Here is a 25,668-nt window from a genome sequence, read left to right as displayed (position 1 = left end):
TATGATGTTTTGGTGCTTAATTTGTATAACGATTACCTAATTTGATGTTTAATTGGCTTTTCCTGAATCCCTTCTTATTATCCAACATATTCACTTATCCTGCCGGCCTGTTTACGTTGGATAAGTGAGACTCTACTGTATATTTCTAATCTTATATTATCTGCTCAGAACTGGATTATATGAGGCTCCTTCTTCACAGCTGTATAAAATGCCCACTGAAGTGGATTATATGGCAGTGTGGAGTCAAGATAATCCAGTGCAAAGCAGATAATATAAGATTATAAATGGGTTATATAGCTGTGTGGAAGGGCCTTGAATCTACATTGCCATATAATCCAGTGCAAATTAGATAATCTGTGGAAGAAGTCTAAGTGAAGCCTAAATCTGCCTGTCCCCTAACTGAAACCTGGCTGTCCCTTGGTTGCTAGGCAACCAAGTGGGCAGAGATTAGCCCTCTAAACTGGCAGCAATTGGATAAAAAAAATTATTGCTCTCCCTCTAATTAGGACTTTATTTTTCTTTTCTTTTTGTTGTATCAACCTTGAGGCATGGATGATGGGTTGTGTTGTCAAATTTTGAAGTTGGGGGGCCTGTACTTTTGTTGTTTTGTGAATTGCCGTGATGCCATCACTCTTTTATATATATAGATTGGGGGGGGGGGGGAGGAATCACCAAAGAGTACTTCAAATGCAAGAAATAAACACAGACAATATATTTTATCCAACAAACCAACAATACAGAGGCAATTTTGGAATTCTTTAGCGTCCTCATCAGCCGTGACACTTTATTTGGTAACTACTCACAGAATCCTCCTATGATTTGCATTGCTTTCCATAGTATAGTATATCTATTTAAAAATCTACAAATAGTAGAGTTTCCTCTGCTGGATCCAAGACAGAAGCCCGGAAAACCGCACAGAGATACTTCCTCTAAGACCTTTTCTTTTTCTGAAAAATAGCAAGAATGGTTAGCAATTCGACTTCTCCACTTGATATCCTTATCTGGATCATTGTGGGAATAGTTACCATGTTTTCCTTCTTAGGAAATGGATTCATCACAATAGTACAGGGACACCAATGGCTTCAAAATAGAAAGATTTTGCCATGTGATTTTCTTTTGACCAGTCTGAGCACCTCCAGATTTTTGATGCAGTTACTGTCTTCAGTGAACTATTTTCTGTATTTCATCTCTTTAGAGTCCTATATGAATCCCATCAAACAGGCAATTGTATATGTTATCTGGTTGTTTTTTAACATGGTCAGCCTCTGGTCTGCCACGTGGCTAAGTGTTTTCTACTGTGTGAAGATCACTAACTTTGCCAATTGCCTCTTCCTTTGGCTGAAGCCAAGGATCAACGCACTTGTACTCAGGCTGCTTGGAATATCAATAGTCATCTCCAGCATCTCCTCGCTCCCGTCCATCATCGAATATATTGGGCAAAAAAAGGGGGGCAATTTGACGGGAAGTGCCAACCACAGTGAGGCTTATAACCACAGAAATATGCTTCCTCTGCATGTCACTTTTGCTTTCATAAATTTCACCATTAACATAACTGCAACCATTGTTTTGCTCACCTCACTATGGAAGCACACAAGGAATCTGAAGAAGAGTGGTGTTGGTGGCAAAGACTTTAACACTAAGGTCCATTTCAATATCATAATACCATTGCTGTTTTATGTCGTCTTCTACTTTGTTCATATCTCCAGTCAGATAATTGTTTCAAATGAAATTACCATAGTTGGATCAGTGAAACAACGAATTACTGATATCATGGTGTCTACATTCCCAACTGTGCACTCTATTATATTAATATTGACTCATCCTAAACTGAGAGAAACGGTTGTTCGCATTCTGAATATCAAACGAAGAATTTGAAAAAGAGAGAAAATGACAACATATAATGCACTCCTTTTGTTGACGTAGTGGACAGCCACTGCTATCCTTCGTGTGTATGTGTTCTTAGGGAGACCAATATCTATGGAGGAATGGGAAGGATGTTGGAATAGGAAACAGAAATTTACATATGCATATGACCTTAAAGAGAATTGGATGAAAAATGCTTTATAGATGGCATATAACACCGAAGAAATTGGGAATAATAAATAAAAGTATGAATACAAAATGAGGACTTGCTGCGCATGCATCAGCTAGAATAGATGCTCCACAAACCTTCTCCTCAGAACCTTAAATTTATAGCCCAATTAAAGGCAAAAAGAACAAAGTGAAAGCCATCTACTTAATTGGGCAATAAAGGTCAGCCAAGGGAGACTCCGAGACCCTGGAGGAGGATTGATTTATAACTCCAGAAGAGAAACAGAGATCTTCTTCTACGACCTACTGCCGGAGGGTAAGATGGCACGCAGTCTAAAAGAATTGGGACAATTAACACAAGATATGGAGAAAAATATCAGATTTGACAGACAAATTCATAACCAGCTTGAAGTGGTGAAGGAGGAGATATATTTGGTAAAAAAACAACAACTGCACAGTCAGCGCAGAAAAAGCAGATCAAAATCAACCGAGGATTAATCAGCTAGAGAAACAACTCACTTAGCTGAATGGCAGATATCGCTGGAGAAACTTGAAGCTGTCTGGAATTTCTGAGGAGGTCCAAGCGACATCAAAAGAGCTGGAGAAACATTTGGTCAGCTGGCTAATTGAAAATAAAATAAACATTAAATTGGAAAATATTGAACAAGCCATAGAATTTACAGACCTATGGGCAACTACAGTCACCCGAGAGATGTGATAATTGTCTCTGAAAAAATTAAAGACTATGTATACAAGGAACTTAGGAAAATTAAAGATTTGCAATTTAGAGGCAGCAAGATTTTTGTTAATCAGGACTTTTCATCAGGAACACTTCAACAGAGAAAAGAGATGAACCCATTGACTAAAAAATTGTTTGAGAAGCTACCATTATCATCTTTCGGGATGGAAAGAGATTTATGGCAAGGAATGCAGAGGAGGCTGACAGAATGCTAGATGACCTTGGACTCACGCTGCAGGGAGATCAAGAAGAAGAAAATCAAAGCAACTTCGACCCAGAAGAAGTCTTATCTAGCCCTGGAGAAGGAACTTCCGTTCAGAAAAAAAGGACACGTGTAGACCGATGAGGAGAGAGTCTATAAGTTTAAGCCTACAAAATGTTGAAAAAGGTGGGGTGTAAAAAGTAAATGGCAAATGTTAAAAAGATGTACAAATGTTGGGCTACAAAGAAACTATAAATGAGAATATATCACTCTAAGGAGGAGAGGGGGGAAAGAGGAATGCAGCAAGCCAAATGTATGGGAAGGGACAGGGAAGTAAATTCCTTCTTAAAACAAGGTCGCTTTCTAGGGCGGGAGGGAACCACATAGACATAATCAAATATAATCCACATGAGCATATAATAAAACTTGTTGCAAAAGGAGATGGGTAAGATTATTAAGTTGATATCTTTGAATGTAAATGGCTTGTCGTCAAATCTAAAAAGTATAGATTAATTAAATTAGCCAAGGCAGAAGGGGCTAGCATAATTTATTTGCAAGAATTGCACAAAGACAAACTGGATCAAAGCCCATTACTGAACTCTAACACTTGGCAAACAGTTATTGAAGCTAGAGGTACCAAAAGAGCCAGAGGAACAGCAATTCTTATGAATAATAATTTTAATTTTGAAATATTAGATCAACTCATAGGTACTGTTGTAGCTCAGCCTGATGTGGAGGCTGAATCAGACTTTGGCACTATTCAAGACTTTGACTGTAGGCCTGCAATGCAGTTACAGACATCTGAATTAGTTTCAGCAGAGGACGCTGAAATCAGGGAAGAACTGAAATTTAAAATGGACAACAAAAAATTTACCATTGCTAATATATACTCTCCCAATAAAGGTCAACAACGTTTTCTGAGGAAAATCCTGAAAAAAACTTCCAAATTTCAATGAGGGAGAAACTATTCTAACAGGAAATTTTAATTTAGATATAAGACAACAGAACTTATATAAATTAGGAAATTGGGGACTAAAAGACGTATTTGAAATAGCCAACAAGAAAGCTAATCCTACATACTACTCTAATAGGTATAAAAAATATACACGCATAGATTATATAATGATTAGAGAATCTAATGAGAAGGAAATAAGAAATATATACACACAAGGAATTTGGCTCTCAGATCATGTTCCAATAATAATGGAATTAGATATTAACATAGAACAAAGAAATAAGGTATGGAAATATAATAATATAATCACAGGGAGAAAGGAAGATAGAGAATATATGGTTATCATGTCTCCTCTTAGCCTTCTCTTCTGTAGGCTAAACATGCCCAGTTCTTTAAGCCTCTCCTCATAGGGCTTGTTCTCCAAACCCTTGATCATTTTAGTTGCCCTCCTCTGAACACATTCCAGCTTGTCAGCATCTCCCTTCAACTGTGGTGCCCAGAATTGGACACAGTATTCCAGGTGTGGTCTGACCAAGGCAGAATAGAGGGGGAGCATGACTTCCCTGGATCTAGACGCTATACCCCTATTGATGCAGGCCAAAATCCCATTGGCTTTTTTAGCAGCCGCATCACATTGCTGGCTCATGTTTAACTTGTTGTCCACAAGGACTCCAAGATCTTTTTCACATGTACTGCTGTCTAGGCAGGCATCGTCCCCCATTCTGTATCTTTGCATTCCATTTTTTCTGCTGAAATGAAGTATCTTGCATTTATCCCTGTTGAACTTCATTTTGTTAGTTTCGGCCCATCTCTCTAGTCTGTCAAGATCGTTTTGAATTCTGCTCCTGTCTTCTGGAGTGTTGGCTATCCCTCCCAGTTTGGTGTCATCTGCAAACTTGATGATCATGCCTTCTAACCCTTCATCTAAGTCGTTAATAAAGATGTTAAAGAGAACCGGGTCTAGGACGGAACCCTGCGGCACTCCACTCGTCACTTCTTTCCATGATGAAGACGACGCATTGGTGAGCACCCTTTGGGTTTGTTTGCTTAGCCAATTACAGATCCACCTAACCGTAGTTTTGTCTAGCCCACATTTTACTAGTTTATTTGCCAGAAGGTCGTGAGGGACTTTGTCGAAGGCCTTACTGAAATCTAGGTACGCTACATCCACGGCATTCCCTGTATCGACCCAACTCGTAACTCTATCGAAAAAGAGATCAGATTAGTCTGGCATGACTTGTTTTTGGTAAATCCGTGTTGACTATTAGCAATGACTGCATTTGTTTCTAAGTGTTTGCAGACCACTTCCTTAATGATCTTTTCCAGAATCTTGCCTGGTTTCGATGTGTGGCTGACCGGACGATAATTGTTTGGGTCGTTCTTTTTTCCCTTCTTGAAGATAGGGACCACATTTGCCCTCCTCCAATCTTCTGGGACTTCTCCTGTTCTCCAAGAACTCTCGAAGATAATTGCCAGTGGTTCTGAAATAACCTCAGCTAGTTCCTTCAATACTCTTGGATGTAGCTGATCTGGCCCTGGGGACTTGAATTCGTTTAGAGCGGCCAGGTGTTCCTGGACAACTTGTCTCCCTTTTGGGGTTGGATTTCCCTGAATCCTTCATCCATTTCATGTTGCTGAGGTTGAAGATGGCTTTCTTTTTGTGAGAAGACCGAGGCAAAGAAGGCATTAAGCAGTTCTGCTTAACATGCTTCTTCTCACCAAATTTTGCAGTATTAATTCTAGGGCTTGCATGGTGTAAACTTCAGAACATATTCCTTCCACATAAGTGTGGATTCTACAACTTTTGCAATGGGCATGGGGATGCAAAAGACCCACTGCATTGGTGGATGATGCCCCCTTTTAAGTATTTTGTTCATTCTTTTTCTGGGTGTGGGGGCACTGACTAATTCTGTTATTTTTTAGTTTCTAGGCACATTGGTATGAGACAAACCACCTTTTCACATGCGCTGCCAGAGTCATTCAGTATCACCATGAATTGTGATAATTTCGGCAGTGCCTGCCCAGCAGGAATGAGGACCTGTGGCCTCATGCCCTGCATCGTCCCTGCTTCTCTCCTACTGTATCACATGGGGGGAAGCCTTGGTAAACCAGCTCAACCATTCTTTCCTAATGGAAATATACGGAACCTCCCATCAACTGCTGCCGGCAATCTTTTGGCAGTGGCAGTGTTTGAGATAGTTCCGCCACAGAGCCGCCACTGAATTACTTCTCCAGGGTGTTACGGCAGCCATTGGGCTCCATGGCAAAATTGCTGCTGTCGCTGAAATCAAGCCTGTGCGAAGAGGCCCAAAGAGTCCTGATCTGCGACCATAGCATAATCTACTGAACGGAGAGATGGGGTTGACATGATTCTCTGGATCCCCAATTGCTGAATATTGCTTTTGAGGTCAGACTAACCACATTCTGGAAAAAGTTTCAACTGCAAGAAAACCTTGATCTCAATGACAATCGTATCAGTCAGTGAGGATGAAATGTCTCTTGCTCACCATGGTTGAAATATTGCTAAACACTGAAAAACAAAATACTACTGCAAGCAGAGGTCTTTGATTTCATTTTTGGGGTATATGCCTTTCTGTTGTGTCTCAGCCGCAGAACACCTTTTCATCCAGACACCACGCAGGAACAAGAGAATCCACGAAGTCAAGTTTATTAAGAAAACCATAAAATATAAGAAAAAGCACACTTAAAAAGTACAATCCAAAAGACAAATCCAGAAACTCCAAAGTTTCAGAGTATAGGTGACATTCAGTTTCATGAATCAAATCACAGGAATGCAAAAACTTGGAAATGCACTTTGAGGCAATGCAGGGAAACAAGGCAAAATCCATACACTTGATCAAAATTATATCCAGAACTTGAGAAGAAAACAGAGCATAATCCAGATCAAAATCCATGAAGACCTGAACATGAATTACAATCCAGAAACTTGAAACTTAACCAAGAAAACATGAATAAGATACACAATCCAGAAACTTGAATACTTGAAGCAAGGACATAGAACTTAGGAGTTGTTTCCACTTGAAATGCAACCTTGTTCTCACGAAGAGCTGTACGCTTGATAGAGCCCACTTAAAAGCCTCAATTTCTTCCCATGACATCATTCCTTGTACACCTGCTTTTTCACTGCATATCTCAAAGCCACTGGGGAAAGCAAGTCTGTCTTTCTTTCACATTCTTGTGGCACAGCTATAGATGTTCTGACCTCATACCAGACTCACACTGCCCTTAGGAGCAAACTCTGGCAGATTCTCATGGGAACAGAATCTCCCATGAAATTCACTAACTCTCCATGCCACTTCCATCCCCCCAAACCCCCTCTTGAGACCCCACAAAATCCTGTTCCTCATCCTCTGAAACATCAGATTCTTCACAAACCACAACACTTGCTTTGGTAAGTTTTAACCAACACCTCATAAGTTTTAACCAACACCTCATAAAGCCGTGGTTCTCAATTTATGGGTGCCCAGGTGTTTTGGCCTACAACTCCCAGAAAGCCCAGCCAGTTTACCAGCTGTTAGGATTTCTGGGAGTTGAAGGCCAAAACAGCTGGGGGACCCACAGGTTGAGAACCTCTGTCATAAGGAGTTCATGATTGTAAGTTAGGATTAGATAAAATAATGGGTGTCTTTATGATTTTCTCCAAGTGAAGCATTGTTCAGAAGAGAAATTCCTTTCACTTTAAAAAGAAATTGGTTGATTTATAAGGCTTTGTTAACACTGGATAATGACCAATACAGGCTAAAGAGAAGAGATGCTAATGGTGGAAGATTATTCAGTCCCATGGTTCGCCTACAGACAAATAACTGAATGATTTATGATGGTCAAAGATTGCATTTGAAATAGTTAAATCAGAATGTGAAAATGTATTGTGCTCATATAATGACAACTCGATTACTAAATGTGTGTATTGGTTTTTAAATAAGAAATGGAAAAATAGCAATTTAAAGGTTGTGTGTCTTGGGCTAAAATATAGGTATACAAATCCAGTTGGAACAATCAGAGAAGATGTGAATGAAGAGTTTGAAATTTACTCTGAATTCAGGAATGAATGAAGCCCAGCACTATGTCAATCACAACATTAGCCATAATTTGAATTAGACAGGTGGAGCCCCCATGTCCCACCCAGGAATATGTACAAATGTGGCACACCTACATAGGATGTAACTTGTTTTTGAAGATGTGTTGTCGAAGGCTTTCATGGCTGGGATCACAGGGTTGTTGTAAGTTTTCTGGGTTGTATGGCCATGTTGCAGAAATATTCTCTCCTGACATTTCGCCCACATCTATGGCGGGCATCCTCAGAGGTTGTGAGGTACCTCACAACCTCTGAGGATGCCCGCCATAGATGTGGGCGAAACGTCAGGAGAGAATATTTCTGGAACATGGCCATACAGCCCAGAAAACATACAACAACCCTGTTTTTGAAGAACCTTGCTCACCAACTGTAACACTTCATTTTGAGATTGTGGGATGAAGGAGGAGGATTGGTTATCCAAACTGGCTACTTTCTATTTCAAGATATGGAAACATGGTGGTGGGATGCTGAACATCCTATAATGGGAAAGGGGAAGCCAGGGACATCATCTTTTTTTTTATCTAATCAACTTACAATTCAGTGTCTGGTGTGTGTGTCTCACCAAAATATCCCTACGTCTATATTTCATCCACTTTTGTAAAAGGAAGAGTGCTCTCTTAAATGGCCAAAATGGCAAAAGGCTAGATGAGCTGACACTTGGCCTGCTGAAACTTTGTGCAATCTAGATCTTTCTCAGCGTAGAGTACATAAAATTACTTTGAATGATCTTTATCCTGGCTTAATTTTGCACTAGCTCAGTGGTCTTTCACTGCTTTGTAAAAAGTTTTTAAATGACAAATTCAGTGTCACTATGTTTTAGCCATACTCTCAATAGATTAAAGGATGAAGTGAGCAATAGCAGTTCTTTGCATTATTTTGCAAGGCATATTGTTCAAATATAGTAACAGCAAGGAACAGGCTGCTTCAACATGCAAATTTAAATGTGTTGCTAGATTATATATTTAACCGAGGCATGACTTTATCATTATAAGATAAAACCACTGCAATATATTTGCATTTCTCCATGAGGAGTATAACACATAGCTTCCTCTTGTGCAGCTGCTAGGAAACTCATCATTTACTTCCTTTAGGGCCTTTATTGTAGAAAAAAATTAGTATAGTGAGATACTGATATCAAGCACCCACACCCACCTCCCTGGTGAAATTAATAAAAGTATAAAGTTGAAGCCATGGAGGAGAGACCCGCGGAGAGTGGAAACCCGGAGCCCGGCTGATCACATATGCGAATGAGCGGAGGAGCCCAGCAGCAACTGACAAGTGCCCTAGATACATTCGATCTTCCCCCTCTATTACAAAGTAACCCCTTTAATAAACATACACTTTGGTGTTTTATCTTTATAATGGATTCTTTGTATCCTTTTTGCCTCCTGTGTCTTTTGTTCTCTCCTTTTGCCTCTTGCAGCTGGCCCTGATAACCTCTTGACCCCATAACCCGTGTAGCCCTTGGAGCAGGGCTCCCTTCATTTCCTTCGCCAGCATATAATCCCCCTTCACCCTGACTGTTCCCTGAGTCACCACTCCCCCCATGGATACCCTGACTCCCACATTCAGGAGCCCCTGTTATCCACAGACCCCTGGACAAAATATAATGTCATATTTTGTGTTTCATATAAAACTTTTGGAGATCAAGCTACCAATCAAGACCTAGGTAACTTTGGCACCTCTTGACCAAGAAAATCCCTCTAGCAGTTTTCCTGATCATCACCCAACAACAATGGATCCAAGCACCCATCATCTCTGGAGCCAATCCATCTCTTTTGGCTCCATAAACATGGCTGGACAAGAGACAACAGGATCCTGATACTGGGCTATCTTTCCTTTGTGTATCTACCTGCACACAAAAAGAACATTAATCACTTGGCACTCCTGCCACATCTTTCCAAAGATTATATAATCCCATCACTTTGGACAATACCCTGGTATGGACAACAATGGACATAGGCACCACAGTTGCCCGACCCACCTTGATGGGTCACTGACAATAAAAAAGACAATCCCATAACTATCGGGGACCATGATAGACATGCTTCTTCTTCTCAGTCAGTCAGTCATTGGAGAGTGGGAATCTGCACTAAAAACAGGGAACGCTCTCTGATTGGCTGGCAGGTGCTGCAGTCCCACCTCACAGAGGGAATCTTCCCAGCTGGCCGTGATGTCAACACAGCTCTGCCAATTGCCGTGAAGTCAGCTCCAGCTGGGCTCGTGCTGGAAAAACAAAAGAGCAAACTCCATAAAAATGTCTGTTTTACTTGTACAAAACATGTCCACTTCTTTGAGCAGCTTACTGCTGTCTGTCATCCTTTCTAGCCAGATCAACTAAGCTTCTTGGTGGCTTCTTTTTCAACTGGTGAGATTTCTTTAACTGGGGAACACTGAGTTTTAGCTTTTCATCTCGCCAGGCACGGACTCTCAGCAGCTTGTGGCCAGATCTCATTATCCGCTTATTGGATCTTGACATCCGTGGCTCGGGTCTCACTATTTGCGGTCCACCTCTCACTATCTAAGACTGCTCTAAATTGCTCGATTTCAATACTATTGCACTTAATATTATTTCCTTAATTATTTCTGAGAATGTTTTATTTATCTGTGAAATAAATAGACTTAATGGTACCAATGACATTAAAGATTCCACTTTTATTTAGTGTAAGTCTGAAGTGAAATGTGATTACGTCATCTGTTGATATCCCTGGATGACCTTGGTGGATGGAGCCATTGTTTTGTATCTGGCTATAGAGACTTAGCCAGACACTTTCCTGATGCCCAGAGCTGGTCCAACAATGAGGCGAATTAAGCGGTCGCTTGGGGCGCAAAACATACAGGGGCACAGTCGAGACTGCTTTTTCTGTTGATTTCTTGTAAAAAATGATGTTTTGGTGCTTAATTTGTAAAATCTTAATGTAATTTGATGTTTATTAGGCTTTTCCTTAATCCCTCTTTATTATCTAACATTTTCGCTTATTCAACGCTTTTATTTTTCAGTGATTGATTGGGGGGGGGGGGCGCCAAAATTCTGTTCGCGTACACTTGAAAAATACCTAGGGCCTGCTCTGCTGATACCCCCTGTTCTACACTGAATAATAAGGATGTGCATGATATTGTTTTGGTGTGCCAGATTTGGGGAACTTGGCTACCAAATCGCTAAAAACAAGCCTGGTGGGGAGCAGCTGAAACCTTAGCTGATACAGATCACAGCAGCCAGAACTTTTCAGCTAATTGGGGCCAATGGGGCTGAGCGGCACTCTATCTGAGGTGGAGACGGCATGTGGGCAGCCTCACAAATCAGCCATACAAATCACAAATCCTTTCTCCCTTCCCCGGCAGATTTCTCCATCCCTTCTCGAAGCATTGCCCCCTATGCCTGCTTGAAGCAAATGGGAGCTTGTTTCCCAGCAGCACTTTGCACAGCATGAGCATTGAAGGAGCCTCTGTGCTTCCTCCTGAGGCATGATAGAAGTTGCGGGTTTTCTCTCTCTGTGTTTCTCACTTTCCTTCATAGCCAGTCAGAGGACTGGTAGACTGTGTCCATTCTCCTCCCCTTTTGTGCTGTGCACTTGGGACTTCAGTTCCCAGGATCTGCTATTGTGTTTTATTTTTCAAAAAATGTTATGGTAAAACTTTAAGAATTTCCCAAAACTTGGCAGGCTTGCAGTTATAAATGTGGCTTAAAGGTGAGGCAAGTTTCATGCTGATAGGCCTAAACATGACATGGAAATTATCCTCTAAAATTTCTCCATTGGCACCAAGGGACTAATATTTCCAGAACGAAAACAGAACCCCCTTCTAATTTCAGCAATTTCCCAGTAAACAGAATGGAAGGGGGGAGCAAAAAATGGTACAGGTTTTTGCCAAGTTGCACACCTCTACCAAATAATAGGTAGCCATGGGGCGAGGAATCTCAGCAGCTAAGAAGTAGGCTTTGGAAGTGATGGAAGTGGTGTTATAATACAGTTCTTCATAGCACTTTGGTTTCATTTCAATAGTGCATGTTTTCCACAATGGCAGCCCAACACAGCTCTGCTTGTCCCATCTCTCTATCCCTTATTGATGGTACCTATTCCATATAGCACATGCAAATTTTTTTAAAAGTGTGAGTGTCTTAAGGAGCTATCTGTCAGAAATGCTTTGATTGTGTGTTTCTGAAAGGCAGAATGGGATTGAACCAGATAGCCCTTGTGGTCTTTTCCAACTCTATGTTTCCATTATTCGAATTGTGCAATTGCATAGTTTTCATTGCTCAAGCATTTTAAAACCAAAACATCTTTATTACATACAACACATACTGTGAAATATGTGCCAAACCCAAAATCCCCCACTGGAGTACCGGACATTTGAAAAGCTGAGAAAACATTTTATGGATTAGTATATAATGTGTGGATCAACCTGAACCTGGAACAAGCAGGGCTGTTCAGGAACCTCATTTCATGTTTTCAGGGAGTGTGTCATTCTCATTTTTTCTTTGGCTGAAAACCTAGCATGCAAGCTTTTAAAATCCCTTTTGTATTCTTCACAGGTAGGTGCTGTCAGGTGTAAGCCTAGGCCATCTCTCAAAATAAATAAAATTCTTTTTAAATAAAAGAATAACTTTATTGGGAAGACAGCAATATGCAATAAAGAGACTTGACCTATATTAAAGATTCAACTTTTATTTGATGTAAAGTTCCAGTTTGTAGTGAGGATAATCATACTATTGTAAGACTGAATGCAATGAAGCAACTTTTAGGAATAACCAGATTGAAGGCAGTTATGAAACAAATGGGAAAATATAGAACCACACAAAAATAAATTAATTAAAAATTCAACTCAATTGCAAGATTGATTGCAAGGGGTCACGGTGATCAAGGGCCTGGAGAACAAGCCCTTTGAGGAGCGGATTAAAAAGCTGGGCCTGTTTAGCCTACAGAAGAGAAGGCTGGGAGGAGACATGATAGCCATGTATAAATATGTGAGGGGAAGTCATAGAGAGGAGGGACCAAGCTTGTTTTCTGCTGCCCTGGAGACTAGGATGTGGAACAATGGCTTCAAACTACAGGAAAGGAGATTCCACCTGAACATTAGGAAGAATTTCCTAACGGTGAGAGCTGTTCAGCAGTGGAACTCTCTGCCCCAGAGTGTGGTGGAGGCTCCTTCTTTGGAGGCTTTTAAACAGAGGCTGGATGGCCATCTGTCGGGGGTGCTTTGAATGTGATTTTCCTGCTTCTTGGCAGGGGGTTGGACTGGATGGCCCGTGAGGTCTCTTCCAATTCTATGATTCTATGAGTGCTTGTCAGGACACTGCTAGCAACTTTAAAAAAAATGTTGAAACACAACTGACCAGAAAGTAAATAAATACACCTTGGGAGGAAAACCACATCATTTCTGCCCCTTTGTCCTCATTTCCTGTATCCTTCTCAGTGGAATGGGTAATGAAAAAAATATTTCTGGGTTTGGTTCCAATCTGCAGTCATCATCATAGCCTCAGATCAGTTCCTCGACAGTTTGTGTAGGCTGAACTCCACAACCAACCCAGATCCTTAAAACCAACTTCCTAACACTATCCACTGCTTCACATGGGACATTTTTGCCCCATTTTGCTGCTTTACTTTGTGGCAAGGGCGAGGCTGCCATGCACCATCACATGACACATGGCAGGCCCCACCCATTTTCCTCCCAAAGTCTGGGGTAAGTGCCGAAAGGCGCTTCCTCCATGACTATGGGGAGAAAATTGTATTTTGGGTAGCTCCCATAGAGCTACACACATTTTCCCTGTGTGATGGCAGAAAGGGTGGCATTTCTGCCCTTTCTGCCATCTGATGGGGGGAGGGAAAGGGTGCCACCCTGCACCCCTTCCTTTTCGCTTGCTATTGCCAGCACAGCTGCACAGCTTGAAAGGACCATGTGCAGACGTCCTATGTTAGTGTCTGTGAGAAGTGCCCATAATGTGAAACAAATTCCAAGGATTGTATGTGCTACCAGTCAAACTTTGGTTTCTTTTTAATCTTAAGAAAAATAATCTACAGCAGCCCCGCACATATCTTCTAGTTAAGAATGAGAAAGTGATCTAAAACATTTCAAAACTATCAATCATTAGTACTTGTTTAATAGGCTTACAAAAGAGATGAGGAAGAAGAGATTGGACCACGTGGCAATAATTTCCATTTCACCTTAAGTCTTCCTATTGTGATTGTGAAAATGAGAGCATCATTAAACAGGATCAAATGGGAAAGAGGCTCACATAAATTGTCCTGGGTTAAAAACACAAGAGGTTATTCTGGAATTATTTCAGCTTCCTCTTCAGCACTGACATTTGATTGGGTTATTTATCACAGAATACTCCCAAGATTTGCATTGATTTCCATAGTATGTTCTGTCTATTTTTAAATCTACAAATAACAGTGTTCTCTCTGCTAGACACCAAAGAGAACCCAGGAAAAACACATATTGATACATCCTCTTAGACCTTCTTATCTGTCTAGAAAATAACAAGAATGGCTAGCAACTCACCTTCTCCACTTGATATCCTTATCTGGACTATTATAGTAATCGAATACATTGTTTCTTTTCTAGGAAATGGATTTATCATGGTTGTTCATGGACATCAATGGCTTCAAAAAAGAAAGATGTTACCTTATGGTTTCCTCTTAATTAGTTTAAGCACCTCCAGATATATGATGCATCTGCAATCTTCACTGAACTATATTCTGCATATTGCCTTCTCCGAGCCCTGTATCGGTTTTTCTATTACAAAAATTGGAGATGTTAACTGGATCTTCTTCAACATGATCAGTGTTTGGGCTGACACATGGCTAAGTGTTTTATACTGTGTGAAGGTCACTAACTTTGCCAACTGCCTCTTCCTCTGGCTGAAGCCAAGGATCAACAATCTTATACCCAGACTGTTTGGAATGTCAATAGTCATTTCCAGTATATTCTCTGTTCCTTCAGTTATTTACTTTCTAGGACAAAAAAGCGGGGGCAATTTGACTGTAATCTTGCCACTGAATGTCAGCCAAAATGATCCTTGTAGTAAACACTTACTTCATCTGCAGCTGATTTATACTTCCATAACTTTCTGCACTAGTGTTATTGCATCCACTCTTTTGCTTGCCTCACTGTGGAAGCACACAAGGAATCTAAAAAAAAGTAGTCTGGGTGGTAAAGACCTCAGAACTCAAGTCCATATGAATGTCATAATACTGTTGCTGTCTTATGTTTTCTTCTACCTTGTATTTTTTACTGGTTTAATCCTTTTTAAAACTGATGTTATTAATATGACAATTCTCGAGATCTTGGGAACTTCATTTCCTTCTGCACACTCCATTATATTAATATTGACTAATCCCAAACTAAAGGCTGTGGCAGTTCGCATTCTGAATATCAGCCAAAGAGCTTCATAACCATGAAAAAAAAGGAAAGCATGAAAGAACTTCATAACCACGAAAAAAGGAAAGCATGAAAGAACTTCATAACCATGAAAAAAGGAAAGCTATGCACTCTCTGTGTGTACTCAAGAATAAACTTCCAGAATTAGGAGAATGACTAAAAAGGAATGCTATGAATCCATCCAACTTCTTCCTTGGATTGTCCTTAAAATGAAGGCTAGACCCATGTACAGACCGAATTGTAGGCTGCCCCTTCACACACCTCCATTCCTGGAATGTGGAGAGACTCCTTTTAAAACCAGGACTCATTCCTGTCTTAAAAGCCAGGTTTTTGTAATAGTTTATTCATATTCCCTCACAAAACTTCAACCTCGCCCAATTCAGGGCCAGAAATGTTTTTTTATCATGTCAGTAGTAAATTGAGATTATACTGAAAGTCAATTCTTTTACATCAGAAGCCAAAAATGTTGTAGAAAGGGTCTTAGTCAGATTGATATCCAGTTGAGGTTGTCTTTCCAGAAGACTGACTGCGTCAGAGGAAAATTATGTTCCAGTTGGGTCTGCATGTGTTGTCCTTCACAATGTTTGCAAGACATATGGAAGTATATTGACACGTAACTAAAACTCCCCATACCAGTTCTACCAATTCACAAGGAGCTTTCGAGAGCATTGTATGCTGGCCAGACCAAAGAATTATAATGAAGCGTGTGAGAAACAAACATCATCACTATTAATTATCTGCAGTAACTTCAAACTTAAAAAAATAATCTAGAGACGGTTATTTAATGTTGTGGTAGGCAAACATTTATATGAAACACTCTATTTCTATCAACAACAACACATGATTACAAGCATAGTTAATATTCAGAATGGTGTAGTACATTTATTTCCACATTGATTCTCCATTTCTAAGAAACACCATCACAAGAGTACTTAAGCAAAGCCATCAAAGGACAGTATACACCCAGTTATAAATAGATAAACAGCAGAATATGTTTGCAAAATAATGATAAATTAACATTAGAAAATATTTATTTTTGAAAGTTTTCACCCCTTAAGCAACATATATAATAAAATAGTAGAATATTTTAAACATAATTTAAAAGACAGAACAAGAATTAAACGAGAGCGAACTGGGCCAAAGTGCAAGGAGTGTATATTGTAGACTGGGTGACTTGGAAGGCACTGAACAGACTGTGCTCTGGTACCACGAGATGCAGAGTCAATCTTAAGAAATGGGACTACAAAGTGGAGTCCACAACATGCGAGTGTGAAGAAGAGAAGACCACTTATTACAATGCAACCTGAGCCCTGCCACAATGGAGGACCTTCTTACAGCAACACCATAGGCACTCCAAGTGGCCAGCTTCTGGTCAAAGAAAATCTAGTCTAGTGTCAAGTTTTCTAACTTTGTGTTTTTAAATACATTATAACTGTATTCTCAATTTATTTCTGACACGATGAATAAATAAAAACCACTTATATGATTCCTTCAGTTACTGTAGGGCAAAAATATGGTCCTAATTCTACAAATGCTGTCTTTGATTTTAAAACAATTACAAATAATGGATAGCATATAACAAAGCTGTTTATTAAAAAGATACAGTCATTTATTAAAATATTTTGTGACTGCAGTAATTACTTTATAAGGAAGAAAGATGAACAGGTGAGTTCCTCTTTTATTTCTGTTAATAGTTTAAAAACGCAACAAAACATCGCTTCTGAACAAATTATGATGTTACCCAATTGGCCAACAGATTTACTGCTCTGAGAGGTGAAAAAATAATCATATTATATCTACATGAGCAGGAATAAGCATACATATGAAAGACTTGTGTCCCAAAATTTTGTTTGTAACTTTTTATAACCAAAGTACTGCTTCATTTAGGAAAACTTTACTTCAATAACAAAAGAGTTTAAATGCATTTCCAAGCAGGACTTTCTTAAGCTTGAGATATCAATAATATATTTTTCCTTTTTGCCTTTTTTCACCTTTTTGAGTACTACCACACCAATCTGATTTAGAGGAGAAGAATGTCAAGAACTAAGCCCTACTATGTTTTCTTGGCGCATATCATATTGTATCTCCATTAATTTTTCACTTATGGGGCCGGGCTGTGGCGCAGGCTGTTGAGCAGCCTGCTGCAATAAATCACTCTGACCATGAGGTCATGAGTTCGAGGCCAGCCCGTGGCAGGGTGAGCACCCGTCAATTAAAAATAAAAAATAGCCCCTGCTAGTTGCTGACCTAGCAACCCGAAAGATAGTTGCATCTATCAAGTAGGAAATAAGGTACCACTTATAAAAGTGGGGAGCAAGTTTAACTAATTTATGACGTTGGAATGAGGAAGTGCCGTCAGAGTGAATGATGAAGCAGCTGCTCCCCCCTGTGGCCAGAATTGAACATTCCCTCAGGAGAAGGTTAAATTGCCTCTGCGTCTGTCTGTCTCTGTTTGATGTGTTTATGGGCACTGAATATTTGCCCTATGTGTGTATAATGTGATCTACCCTGAGTCCCCCTCGGGGTGAGAAGGGCGGAATATAAATACTGTAAATAAATAAATAAATAAATAAATAAATAAATAAATAAATAAATAAATAATATATGCTCACTTCTTTGCTTATATAGGTATGCATAAGTATACTGAATGATGAGTGTTATTATGCTTTTAAACATGCTGATATTACTTACTTTATTAGAAGCTTGTGGGCAAGCTCATTATTTAAAAATGCTTGGGAGAATCTGTGGCACTTTTAAGGTTGCGAAAAGCAGTACTGAAGTCACACTTTGGCAAATGTGGTGAAAGGCTACCCATTATTTGAATTGTGCTGCTGATAAATATATAGTGAAGGTAATATTAGAGCTGTTAATCTCCATGCTATAGTTGCTGCCTAGTTTTTAAAAATTATTTTCTTACTTTTTGAGAACTTTATTTCCTGAACTGAGTGAAATTGTGATATCAACACTATGTTGATAGTGTTGGAGACAGCTGTTTACCCACTCCAGGGATTCCTGGATGAAATGGATTATAAAGATCAGTTTCAATCCAGTTTCAGGCTTGATTATGGAATGGAAACAGGTTTGCCCATTTGCCCCAGGAAACAGACAAGAGAAGTGTATTCTTGTTGCTTCTGCTGTGACATTCAGCAGCTTCTGATTCTATGAACAATGGTATTCTTCTAGGATACTTTGGCATTTGAAGGCACTGTTTTCCAGTGGCTCTATTGCTTCCTGGAAGGCAGACACAGAAGCTGGTGCTGGGGAATTCCTGCTTCATCACCTAGTTGAACTTACTGAATTCCTGATCTCTTACCTCTACTATTCCGGGGAGCGAGATGAGCTCCCGCTGTTAGCCCCAGCTTCTGCCAACCTAATAGTTTGAAAACATTCAAATGTGAGTAGATGAATAGGTACTGCTCTGGCAGGAAGGTAATGGCATCCATGCAGTCATGCCGGCCACATGACCTAGGAGGTGTCTACAGACAAAGCCGGCTCTTCGGCTTACAAATAGAGATGAGCACCAGCCCACAGAGTCGGACATGACTAGACTGAACATAAGGGGAAAACCTTTACCTTTACCTACCTCTACACAAGGCATGTCTAAAGTCCAGATCAGAGGCCAATTGCAGTCCCTGTTCAAATTTCCATTTGCCCTCTCTCTCCAGGCCTCCCTCCCTCTCTTGCTTTTCCTTCTTTCCTTCCTTTCCTGACTTCCTCGCTCAATCCCTCCCTCCCTCCCTCCCTCCCTTCCTTCCAGGGCCGGCCCCACCATAGAGGCCACGTGAGGCGGCTGCCTCGGGCACAGGTCCCTGGGGGGCACCGTCAGGCTTCCCCCGCCCCTGTGGGGGGGCGCTTTTCCCCACCCCCTGCGTGGCGCCGGCGGGGGGGGGGGCTTTTCTCCACCCCCGCTTAATATTATAAATTATCTCCGGCCAGCCCTGCTTGCTTGCTTGCTTGCTTGCTTGCTTGCTTGCTTGCTTGCTTCCTTCCTTCCTTCCTTCCTTCCTTTCTTCCTTCTTGGGGTTCAGAGTGCCAGAAAAGGCAGGCTTCTTGGAAGGAGAGAAAGAGAGGTAGGTGGTGGCCTCTTGCATCCCTTCACCACACTTAAGTGTCTCCCTTGAAGGGAAGTCCTTTATCCAATGCAACTGAAAGCAACCCCACACTTCTTATTGAAAGACTTTTGCATTTATGTTAAAATTATTCTTTGTTTTATATATGGTATTGTTCTTTCATGGTTTTTTTTTTTGCACTATAAATAAGGCATATGCAGTGTGCATAGGAATGTGTTCGTGTTTTTTTCAAACTATAGTCTGGCTCCCCAACAGGCTGAGGGACTGCGAACTGGCCCTTGGCTTAAAAAGTTTGGACGCTCCTTTCTACACTCCCACCAAAACCTCAAAATGTTGAAAAGCACCACATAATGTTGGCTCCCATAGTAATTACAGCACACTGCCAAAAATACTTTTTAAAAAGTTCTAAAGTAATTCAATTGTGCAACTGCATCAAAATTTTTTTTTAAATTACCCTCTTCTTCTTGATCTTGAGCAGGTTGAAGTTACTGGTACTTCACTTCTGCTGTTTCAGTGAACTGGATATCAAGGTCCTTAGGAGGAACCACATCAGTTTTTTACTCCATTCCTCAGTATGTATTTGCATTTTTTATTTTTATGAGACAACAGACAAACTTTCTTCTTATTGACTCCTCCATCCCACACACATTAATCCCAACGTAGGTTCAGGATTGTAAAGATCTATGACCGGCTGAGTTTCTTTCAGGTGGGGGGGGGGACCTTTTAGATCTCACCGCTGCCACCAATTTGTAACGTGGCAACCACCAATTGGCAAAGAGGTGCCTCCTATTTCAGCAATGCGCAACCACCAAAGACTCAGGGAGGAGACCTTTTACTCTTTCTTTCTTTCTTTCTTTCTTTCTTTCTTTCTTTCTTTCTTCTTCTTCACTTTAGATGGTAGAGTAACTTAGTTTAGAATATATGTGACAGAGGCTTGGATGTTGAAAGAACAATAACAAGTTTATTCAGGCACAAGCTTAATGGTTACAATAACTTCTCTTCTTGTTTGAGGCACTTAGATTAACAGTTGCAATAACAGAATGAGGTGATTCAAACTTCATAAAATGTCACTTCTTTCTCCACTGCTTTAACCTGCAGTCACCCTGTGAATTACAATCACAGTCTATCTGTTCCTTATCTGGAAACAGGTTACCTTAAAATAAGTCACCAAACTTATTTTTAAAATTCACTCAAAATCAAACATTTGAGCCACCCTGATCCCTTCAACCAGAATCAGTCTTCCCGGTACCTCATAAGGGCACTGACTCTAAAATCAACTTTCCCTGTGGTTCTCTGACCACAGACTGAGTTTCCCTCCAAATTCTACTCTCTCTTCAGCTAAATGCAGTTGGCTCCGCCCCCTTCTCCATGGCAACCACTCATGAGAGCAGAGTAACTGAAATACTGACTCTTTTAAAACACAGTTAAACATGACATCTGTAAACTAAAATTCATACTTCTTTACAAGGAAGTTGGACAGCTCCCTTAAAGTCTGGACTAAAATCAGGAGCACATTCTATGTCTCATTGGCTGCTTCTACACAGCCACATAATCTAGATTAGAATAGGGATCAAAGTCAATTCCATTCTGGAGAGTCTCCATATGCACCCTGGGAACCATGAAAAAGCTCCCACAGCATTCACAAAGCTCCCCTCATGCCGAATCAATCCAACAGAACATTTGGAGAAATGTGCTGAATTGCAGCAGCCCATCAGATGTGAATCAGAAATGGACCTAATCTTCAACTCAAAAACAAAAAGGAAAATGTTATTTATTTTTGGGAAGGGAGGGACAAGGTGTTTGTTTCCCTTCCTGAGAGTACCGCATCTGGTTCCTTGATCTGAATTTTCCAAAGGTGGCTCTTTTTAAACGAGCATTGTCAATGTTCCTCTGTGGTGTGCATACACTGATCAGCTGCAGCACATTCTATTGTTGGTTTTGGACATTCTCCTTCCTTTTTTAAACACGTGTTTTCCTTGTGGATGAACATTGCAGCATGTGTTTGGGGGGGGGGGGGGTTTCTAGCCATCTCCCCATATAATCCAAACAGTCTGGATTTTACAGCATATGTAAGTGGGGCCGGAGACACTTAGGCAGGGCTTCTTGCTTTGTCCATGGCCAAACTTATATGTTGTCTTGTCCATTTATGTCCACAATTTAAAGTGTTGTCTCTGATGGTATAGAAATGTACAGCTGGTGTGTAGAGGTGTGCAAAATGGTTGAAATCTGATTAGCAATTAATTTCAGAGATTCAAATGGCCCCGGATCGATTATTAAAGAATTGGAGGGGCCCCATTCTGATTTGTTATTCAAATCTCTGAAGCTTTGTAATTGCTTTGTTAAGATTTGTTCCATTTCAGCATCCTGTTCAAGACTGACACATGATTAAGTAATTAGTAATAACAAAATCCTTGTTTTCCATATGTCCTGTCTATTTAAAGAAGCTCTAAATAGCAAGATTTGCTCTGTTAGACAACAGAGGAAAACCAGGAAAATCACACATAGATACATCTCTATGATGTTTTCTTTTTCCTAGAAAATGACAATGATGGCTAGCAAATCAACTTCTCTATTTGATATCTTTATCAGTAACATTATAGGCATTGCATTCCTGGTTACCCTTATAAGAAAGGAGCTGCTTTCAGCTGCATTGGATCACTGCAGTTTAGATTGGCTTCAGTGGATCTGTGTTTAAAATTACTACAGTAACAGCAGCATGTATTTTTAATTTGTACTTTCTTTAGTTCATTTCACTATGGTTTGATGTTAAGTGCTTCACACAAAGAATAAAATACTACATTCTTAGCTTGCTAATTTTAGACAACTGGGAAAAAGAAAATCAGATAATTAATTGAATCAATTCATTTCAATGCATTTTTCTTTAAGTTGAATTATACAAGCCTATTGGTTTATGACTTTGGATTTGCGTAATTTTAAATGGATTTATAATTGATGTTTTAACTATTTGTTTTAACTGTAATTGTTATTATAATTCTTGTGTTTAGCATCTAATGTTTGCTGGTTGTGAGACTGCCGAGTCATCCCCCTGGGGTGTGTGTGTGTGTGTGTGTGTGTGTGTGTGTGTGTGTGTGTGTGTGTGTGAGAGAGAGAGAGAGAGAGAGAGAGAGAGAGAGAGAGAGAGAGAGAGAGAGAGAGAGAAAAGGATGGGATATAAATGTATGAAATAAATAAATAAAGTCTACATGGAAAAATCATTATATCAGATCATCCACATGATACCATGATATATCTTCCTGAGATTTGCATTCAACTCTGTAGCATGATCTGATTGTTTTAAATGAACGAAACAACAGACATCAAGGCAGAATCTTGGAGAATTATAACTTTCAATTGATTTCCTCAGAAAGTAGCAGTAATGATTAGTGATAATATCGTTAATATCCTTTCTTGGGTCATTTTTGGAACTGTGTCTCTTATTGGTATTTTGGGAAATGGATTCATTTTGGTTGTGAACGGACTCCATTGGCTTCAAAACAGAAAGATGATCCTTTCTGATTTTCTCCTGACCAGCGTGAGTACCTTCAGATTTATCATGCAGTTGGATATAGTGCTATTCAACATCCTGCACTACTTCCCAGAGAACATTCCCTGTATTTACAGAATAGATCTTATGTTCTTTTTCTGGGTGTTTCCCAAAATGATCAGCAACTGGTGTGCCACATGGCTCAGTGTTTTCTATTGTGTAAAGGTCACCAACTTTTCCAACCCTCTCTTCCTCTGGCTGAAAGCAAGGATCAATATGCTTGTACCCAGACTGTTTGGACTGTCCATATCTGTTTTCATGGTCACTTGTCTTCCTTTACTTGTTGATTATTTTGAACAGACAAAGTACTGCAATCTGACAGAAACTCTGCCAGAGAATGCCAGTCAAAGAGAGATTTGTGGCACTCCTGGCATGACTTTTCTTCCCATTCAACTTTCTTTTTATGTCATAAATTTGTGCCTAAGCACAATTGCAATCATTCTTTTGCTTGCCTCTCTGTGGAAACACACAAGAAATCTCAAGAAAAGTGGTGTTGATGCTAAGGACCTTAGCACTCAGGTCCACATTAAAGTCATGACATTTTTGTTGCTCTGGCTCTTCTTCTACCTTTTAGATTTCATTGGTCTGATAGTTTATACTAACATCATTCTTAATACTTTAAAATTGAATGGACAGCTTGTTGACATCTTAATGTCTGCATTTTCTTCTGCTCACCCCATTATATTAATATTAAGCATTCCTAAACTGAAAGAAACATCTGCTTGCATCATTAAAAAAATCTATGCTCATATCATAAACATCAGGCACAGCACTTTATAACATGGGGCAAAAAGCAGCAGAAATCCAACCCTTACGTATAAGAGAGGTGAAGACATTCCTGTCCCTATTTAAGTGAGGGAAGTTCGTACTACCACAAATCCTCATCATTACTCATCTTGAATTTATACATGTGTAAGATGGACATTGCATTTTCCATCAACCTTCATTTCTGGAACACCTGTCTTTTCCATTGAAATGTAATGTAAGCGAGATATTTGTTTCAGTTTTGTTCCATCAAGTGATCCCCAACTTAAAATGACCCCAAGGCAAGCTTATCATGCTATCTTTTTTGCAAGGTTTGTTCTGAGAGAGTTTGCCATTACCTTCTTAAGAATGTAACTTGGCTAAGGTCAGCCAGTGAGTATCCATGGCTGAGCGAGGATTTGAACCCTGGTCTCCCAGAGTCCTAATCTAACAAAAGATGCATATATAAAAAGGTCCATAATGAGGTGGGGGCGACATTTGGAACATAATGTACAAATGGATGTATGGGGAACAAAAAATACGGAATACTTCTTTTATATATATGATAACAGCCACAAGACTAATACCTACCCAAATTTGGAAACAAAAAAAATACCCTGCTCATTTAAGAATGGATTGTTAAGATTTTTTTTCAGGTTGCTAAGCCAATGCCGCTTTTGAAAGGTTTTGAAAATATAGTTTCTGGAAGTCTAGAAACAATCTATGAACATTCTGAGCAATAAGAAACCTATTCATAAGAAATATAATCTATGGATCTGATAATTATAGAATTTACTCAAAGCTAAAATGGTAGATTAATATATTTTATTACTTTTTTCTTTTTCATTACATTTAGAGTGGGTGGTCAGAGCCTTTTGTGTTTTAGTTAGTGATTAATTAGGTTGCAATTATTGTAATCACCTAGCATTATAATAGAGGAATGTGTTATAGTTTTGATTTAGTTTATGTTGGGGTATAAAGTAATATCATATGTATAGTTTCCCTTTTTTTCTTTCTGAATATTAACTATTCTATTGTGAATTAGTTTGTATTAACATAAATAAATATGAAATCTTTTTTTAAAAAGGAATGCCAGAGAAAGTGACTGTAATGACACACTGGACTCTGTGCTAAAATATAATTCTCCATTAAAAAAAAACTGGTTGCAACATAAGTGTGAAAAGATTCTTGAAAATGTTGTTGTATGTTTTCCGGACTATATGGCCATGTTCCTGAAGTGTTCTCTCCTGACGTTTTGCCCACATCTATGGTAGGCATCCTCAGAGGTTCTGAGATTGCCTGCCATAGATGCGGGTGAAAGGTCAGGAGAAAACACTTCAGGAACATGGCCATACAGCCCAGAAAACACACAACAACCCTTTGATTCTGGCCATGAAAGCCTTCGACAACACATTGTTAGAGTATAGTTTAGAAACAGGAAGTTTTGATTCTATACAGGCAATTCTTAGGACAGCAGATCCAAGAGTTGAAATCAAATCCGTTGATAATAAATGATCTGAAAGGAATCCAAACATGGATTGACACATTTCTGAATGAAATTTCTATAAATAGGGTCACAATTGCAAAGAATACTACTTTGAATAGCCTTCATCAAAATCAAATCCATTGGTAATAGGTACTCTGAAGATAATCTGAAAATGGACTTACACATATCTGAATGAAATTTCCATAAATAGGATCACAACTACAAACAATGATACTACTTTGAATAGCCTTCATCACTCAATGATACCTCATGCTTCCTGGATTTTTGGGCAGAATCTCAATTACTGATTGTCTAAAATCTATTCAATAACCCATGTAAATTGTAAACCAGGAAATAAGAATGTAATAATAATAACAAAAACAAAAAACAAAAAACCAAACCAACAACAATACCCAACCAT

General features: G+C 39.6%; 2 protein-coding genes across 2 annotated transcripts; both read left to right on the top strand.

Annotated features, from left to right (window-relative positions):
• The first annotated feature begins 356 nt into the window (after positions 1-356).
• On the top strand, positions 357-2,960 carry LOC103280400 (taste receptor type 2 member 8-like). Its single transcript, XM_016996890.2, has one exon. It carries the CDS (start codon positions 964-966, stop codon positions 1,873-1,875), a length of 912 nt encoding a protein of 303 aa, XP_016852379.1. The 5' UTR covers positions 357-963; the 3' UTR covers positions 1,876-2,960.
• Positions 2,961-14,325: 11,365 nt separating this feature from the next.
• LOC103280399 (taste receptor type 2 member 39-like) lies at positions 14,326-19,956 on the top strand. Its single transcript, XM_062969395.1, has 2 exons — positions 14,326-14,944; positions 19,952-19,956. The coding sequence occupies exons 1-2, from the start codon at positions 14,509-14,511 to the stop codon at positions 19,954-19,956; spliced, it is 441 nt and encodes a 146-aa protein (XP_062825465.1). The 5' UTR covers positions 14,326-14,508.
• Positions 19,957-25,668: the final 5,712 nt, after the last annotated feature.

Source organism: Anolis carolinensis, chromosome 2 (genome assembly GCF_035594765.1).
Source record: "Anolis carolinensis isolate JA03-04 chromosome 2, rAnoCar3.1.pri, whole genome shotgun sequence".
NCBI lineage: Eukaryota > Metazoa > Chordata > Lepidosauria > Squamata > Dactyloidae > Anolis > Anolis carolinensis.
This window is presented reverse-complemented; position numbering and strand designations above follow the sequence as displayed.

Excerpts from the sequence above, each read along its gene's own strand:
- LOC103280400 (XM_016996890.2), top strand. The coding sequence starts at position 964 with ATGGTTAGCAATTCGACTTCTCCACTTGATATCCTTATCTGGATCATT.
- LOC103280399 (XM_062969395.1), top strand. The coding sequence starts at position 14,509 with ATGGCTAGCAACTCACCTTCTCCACTTGATATCCTTATCTGGACTATT.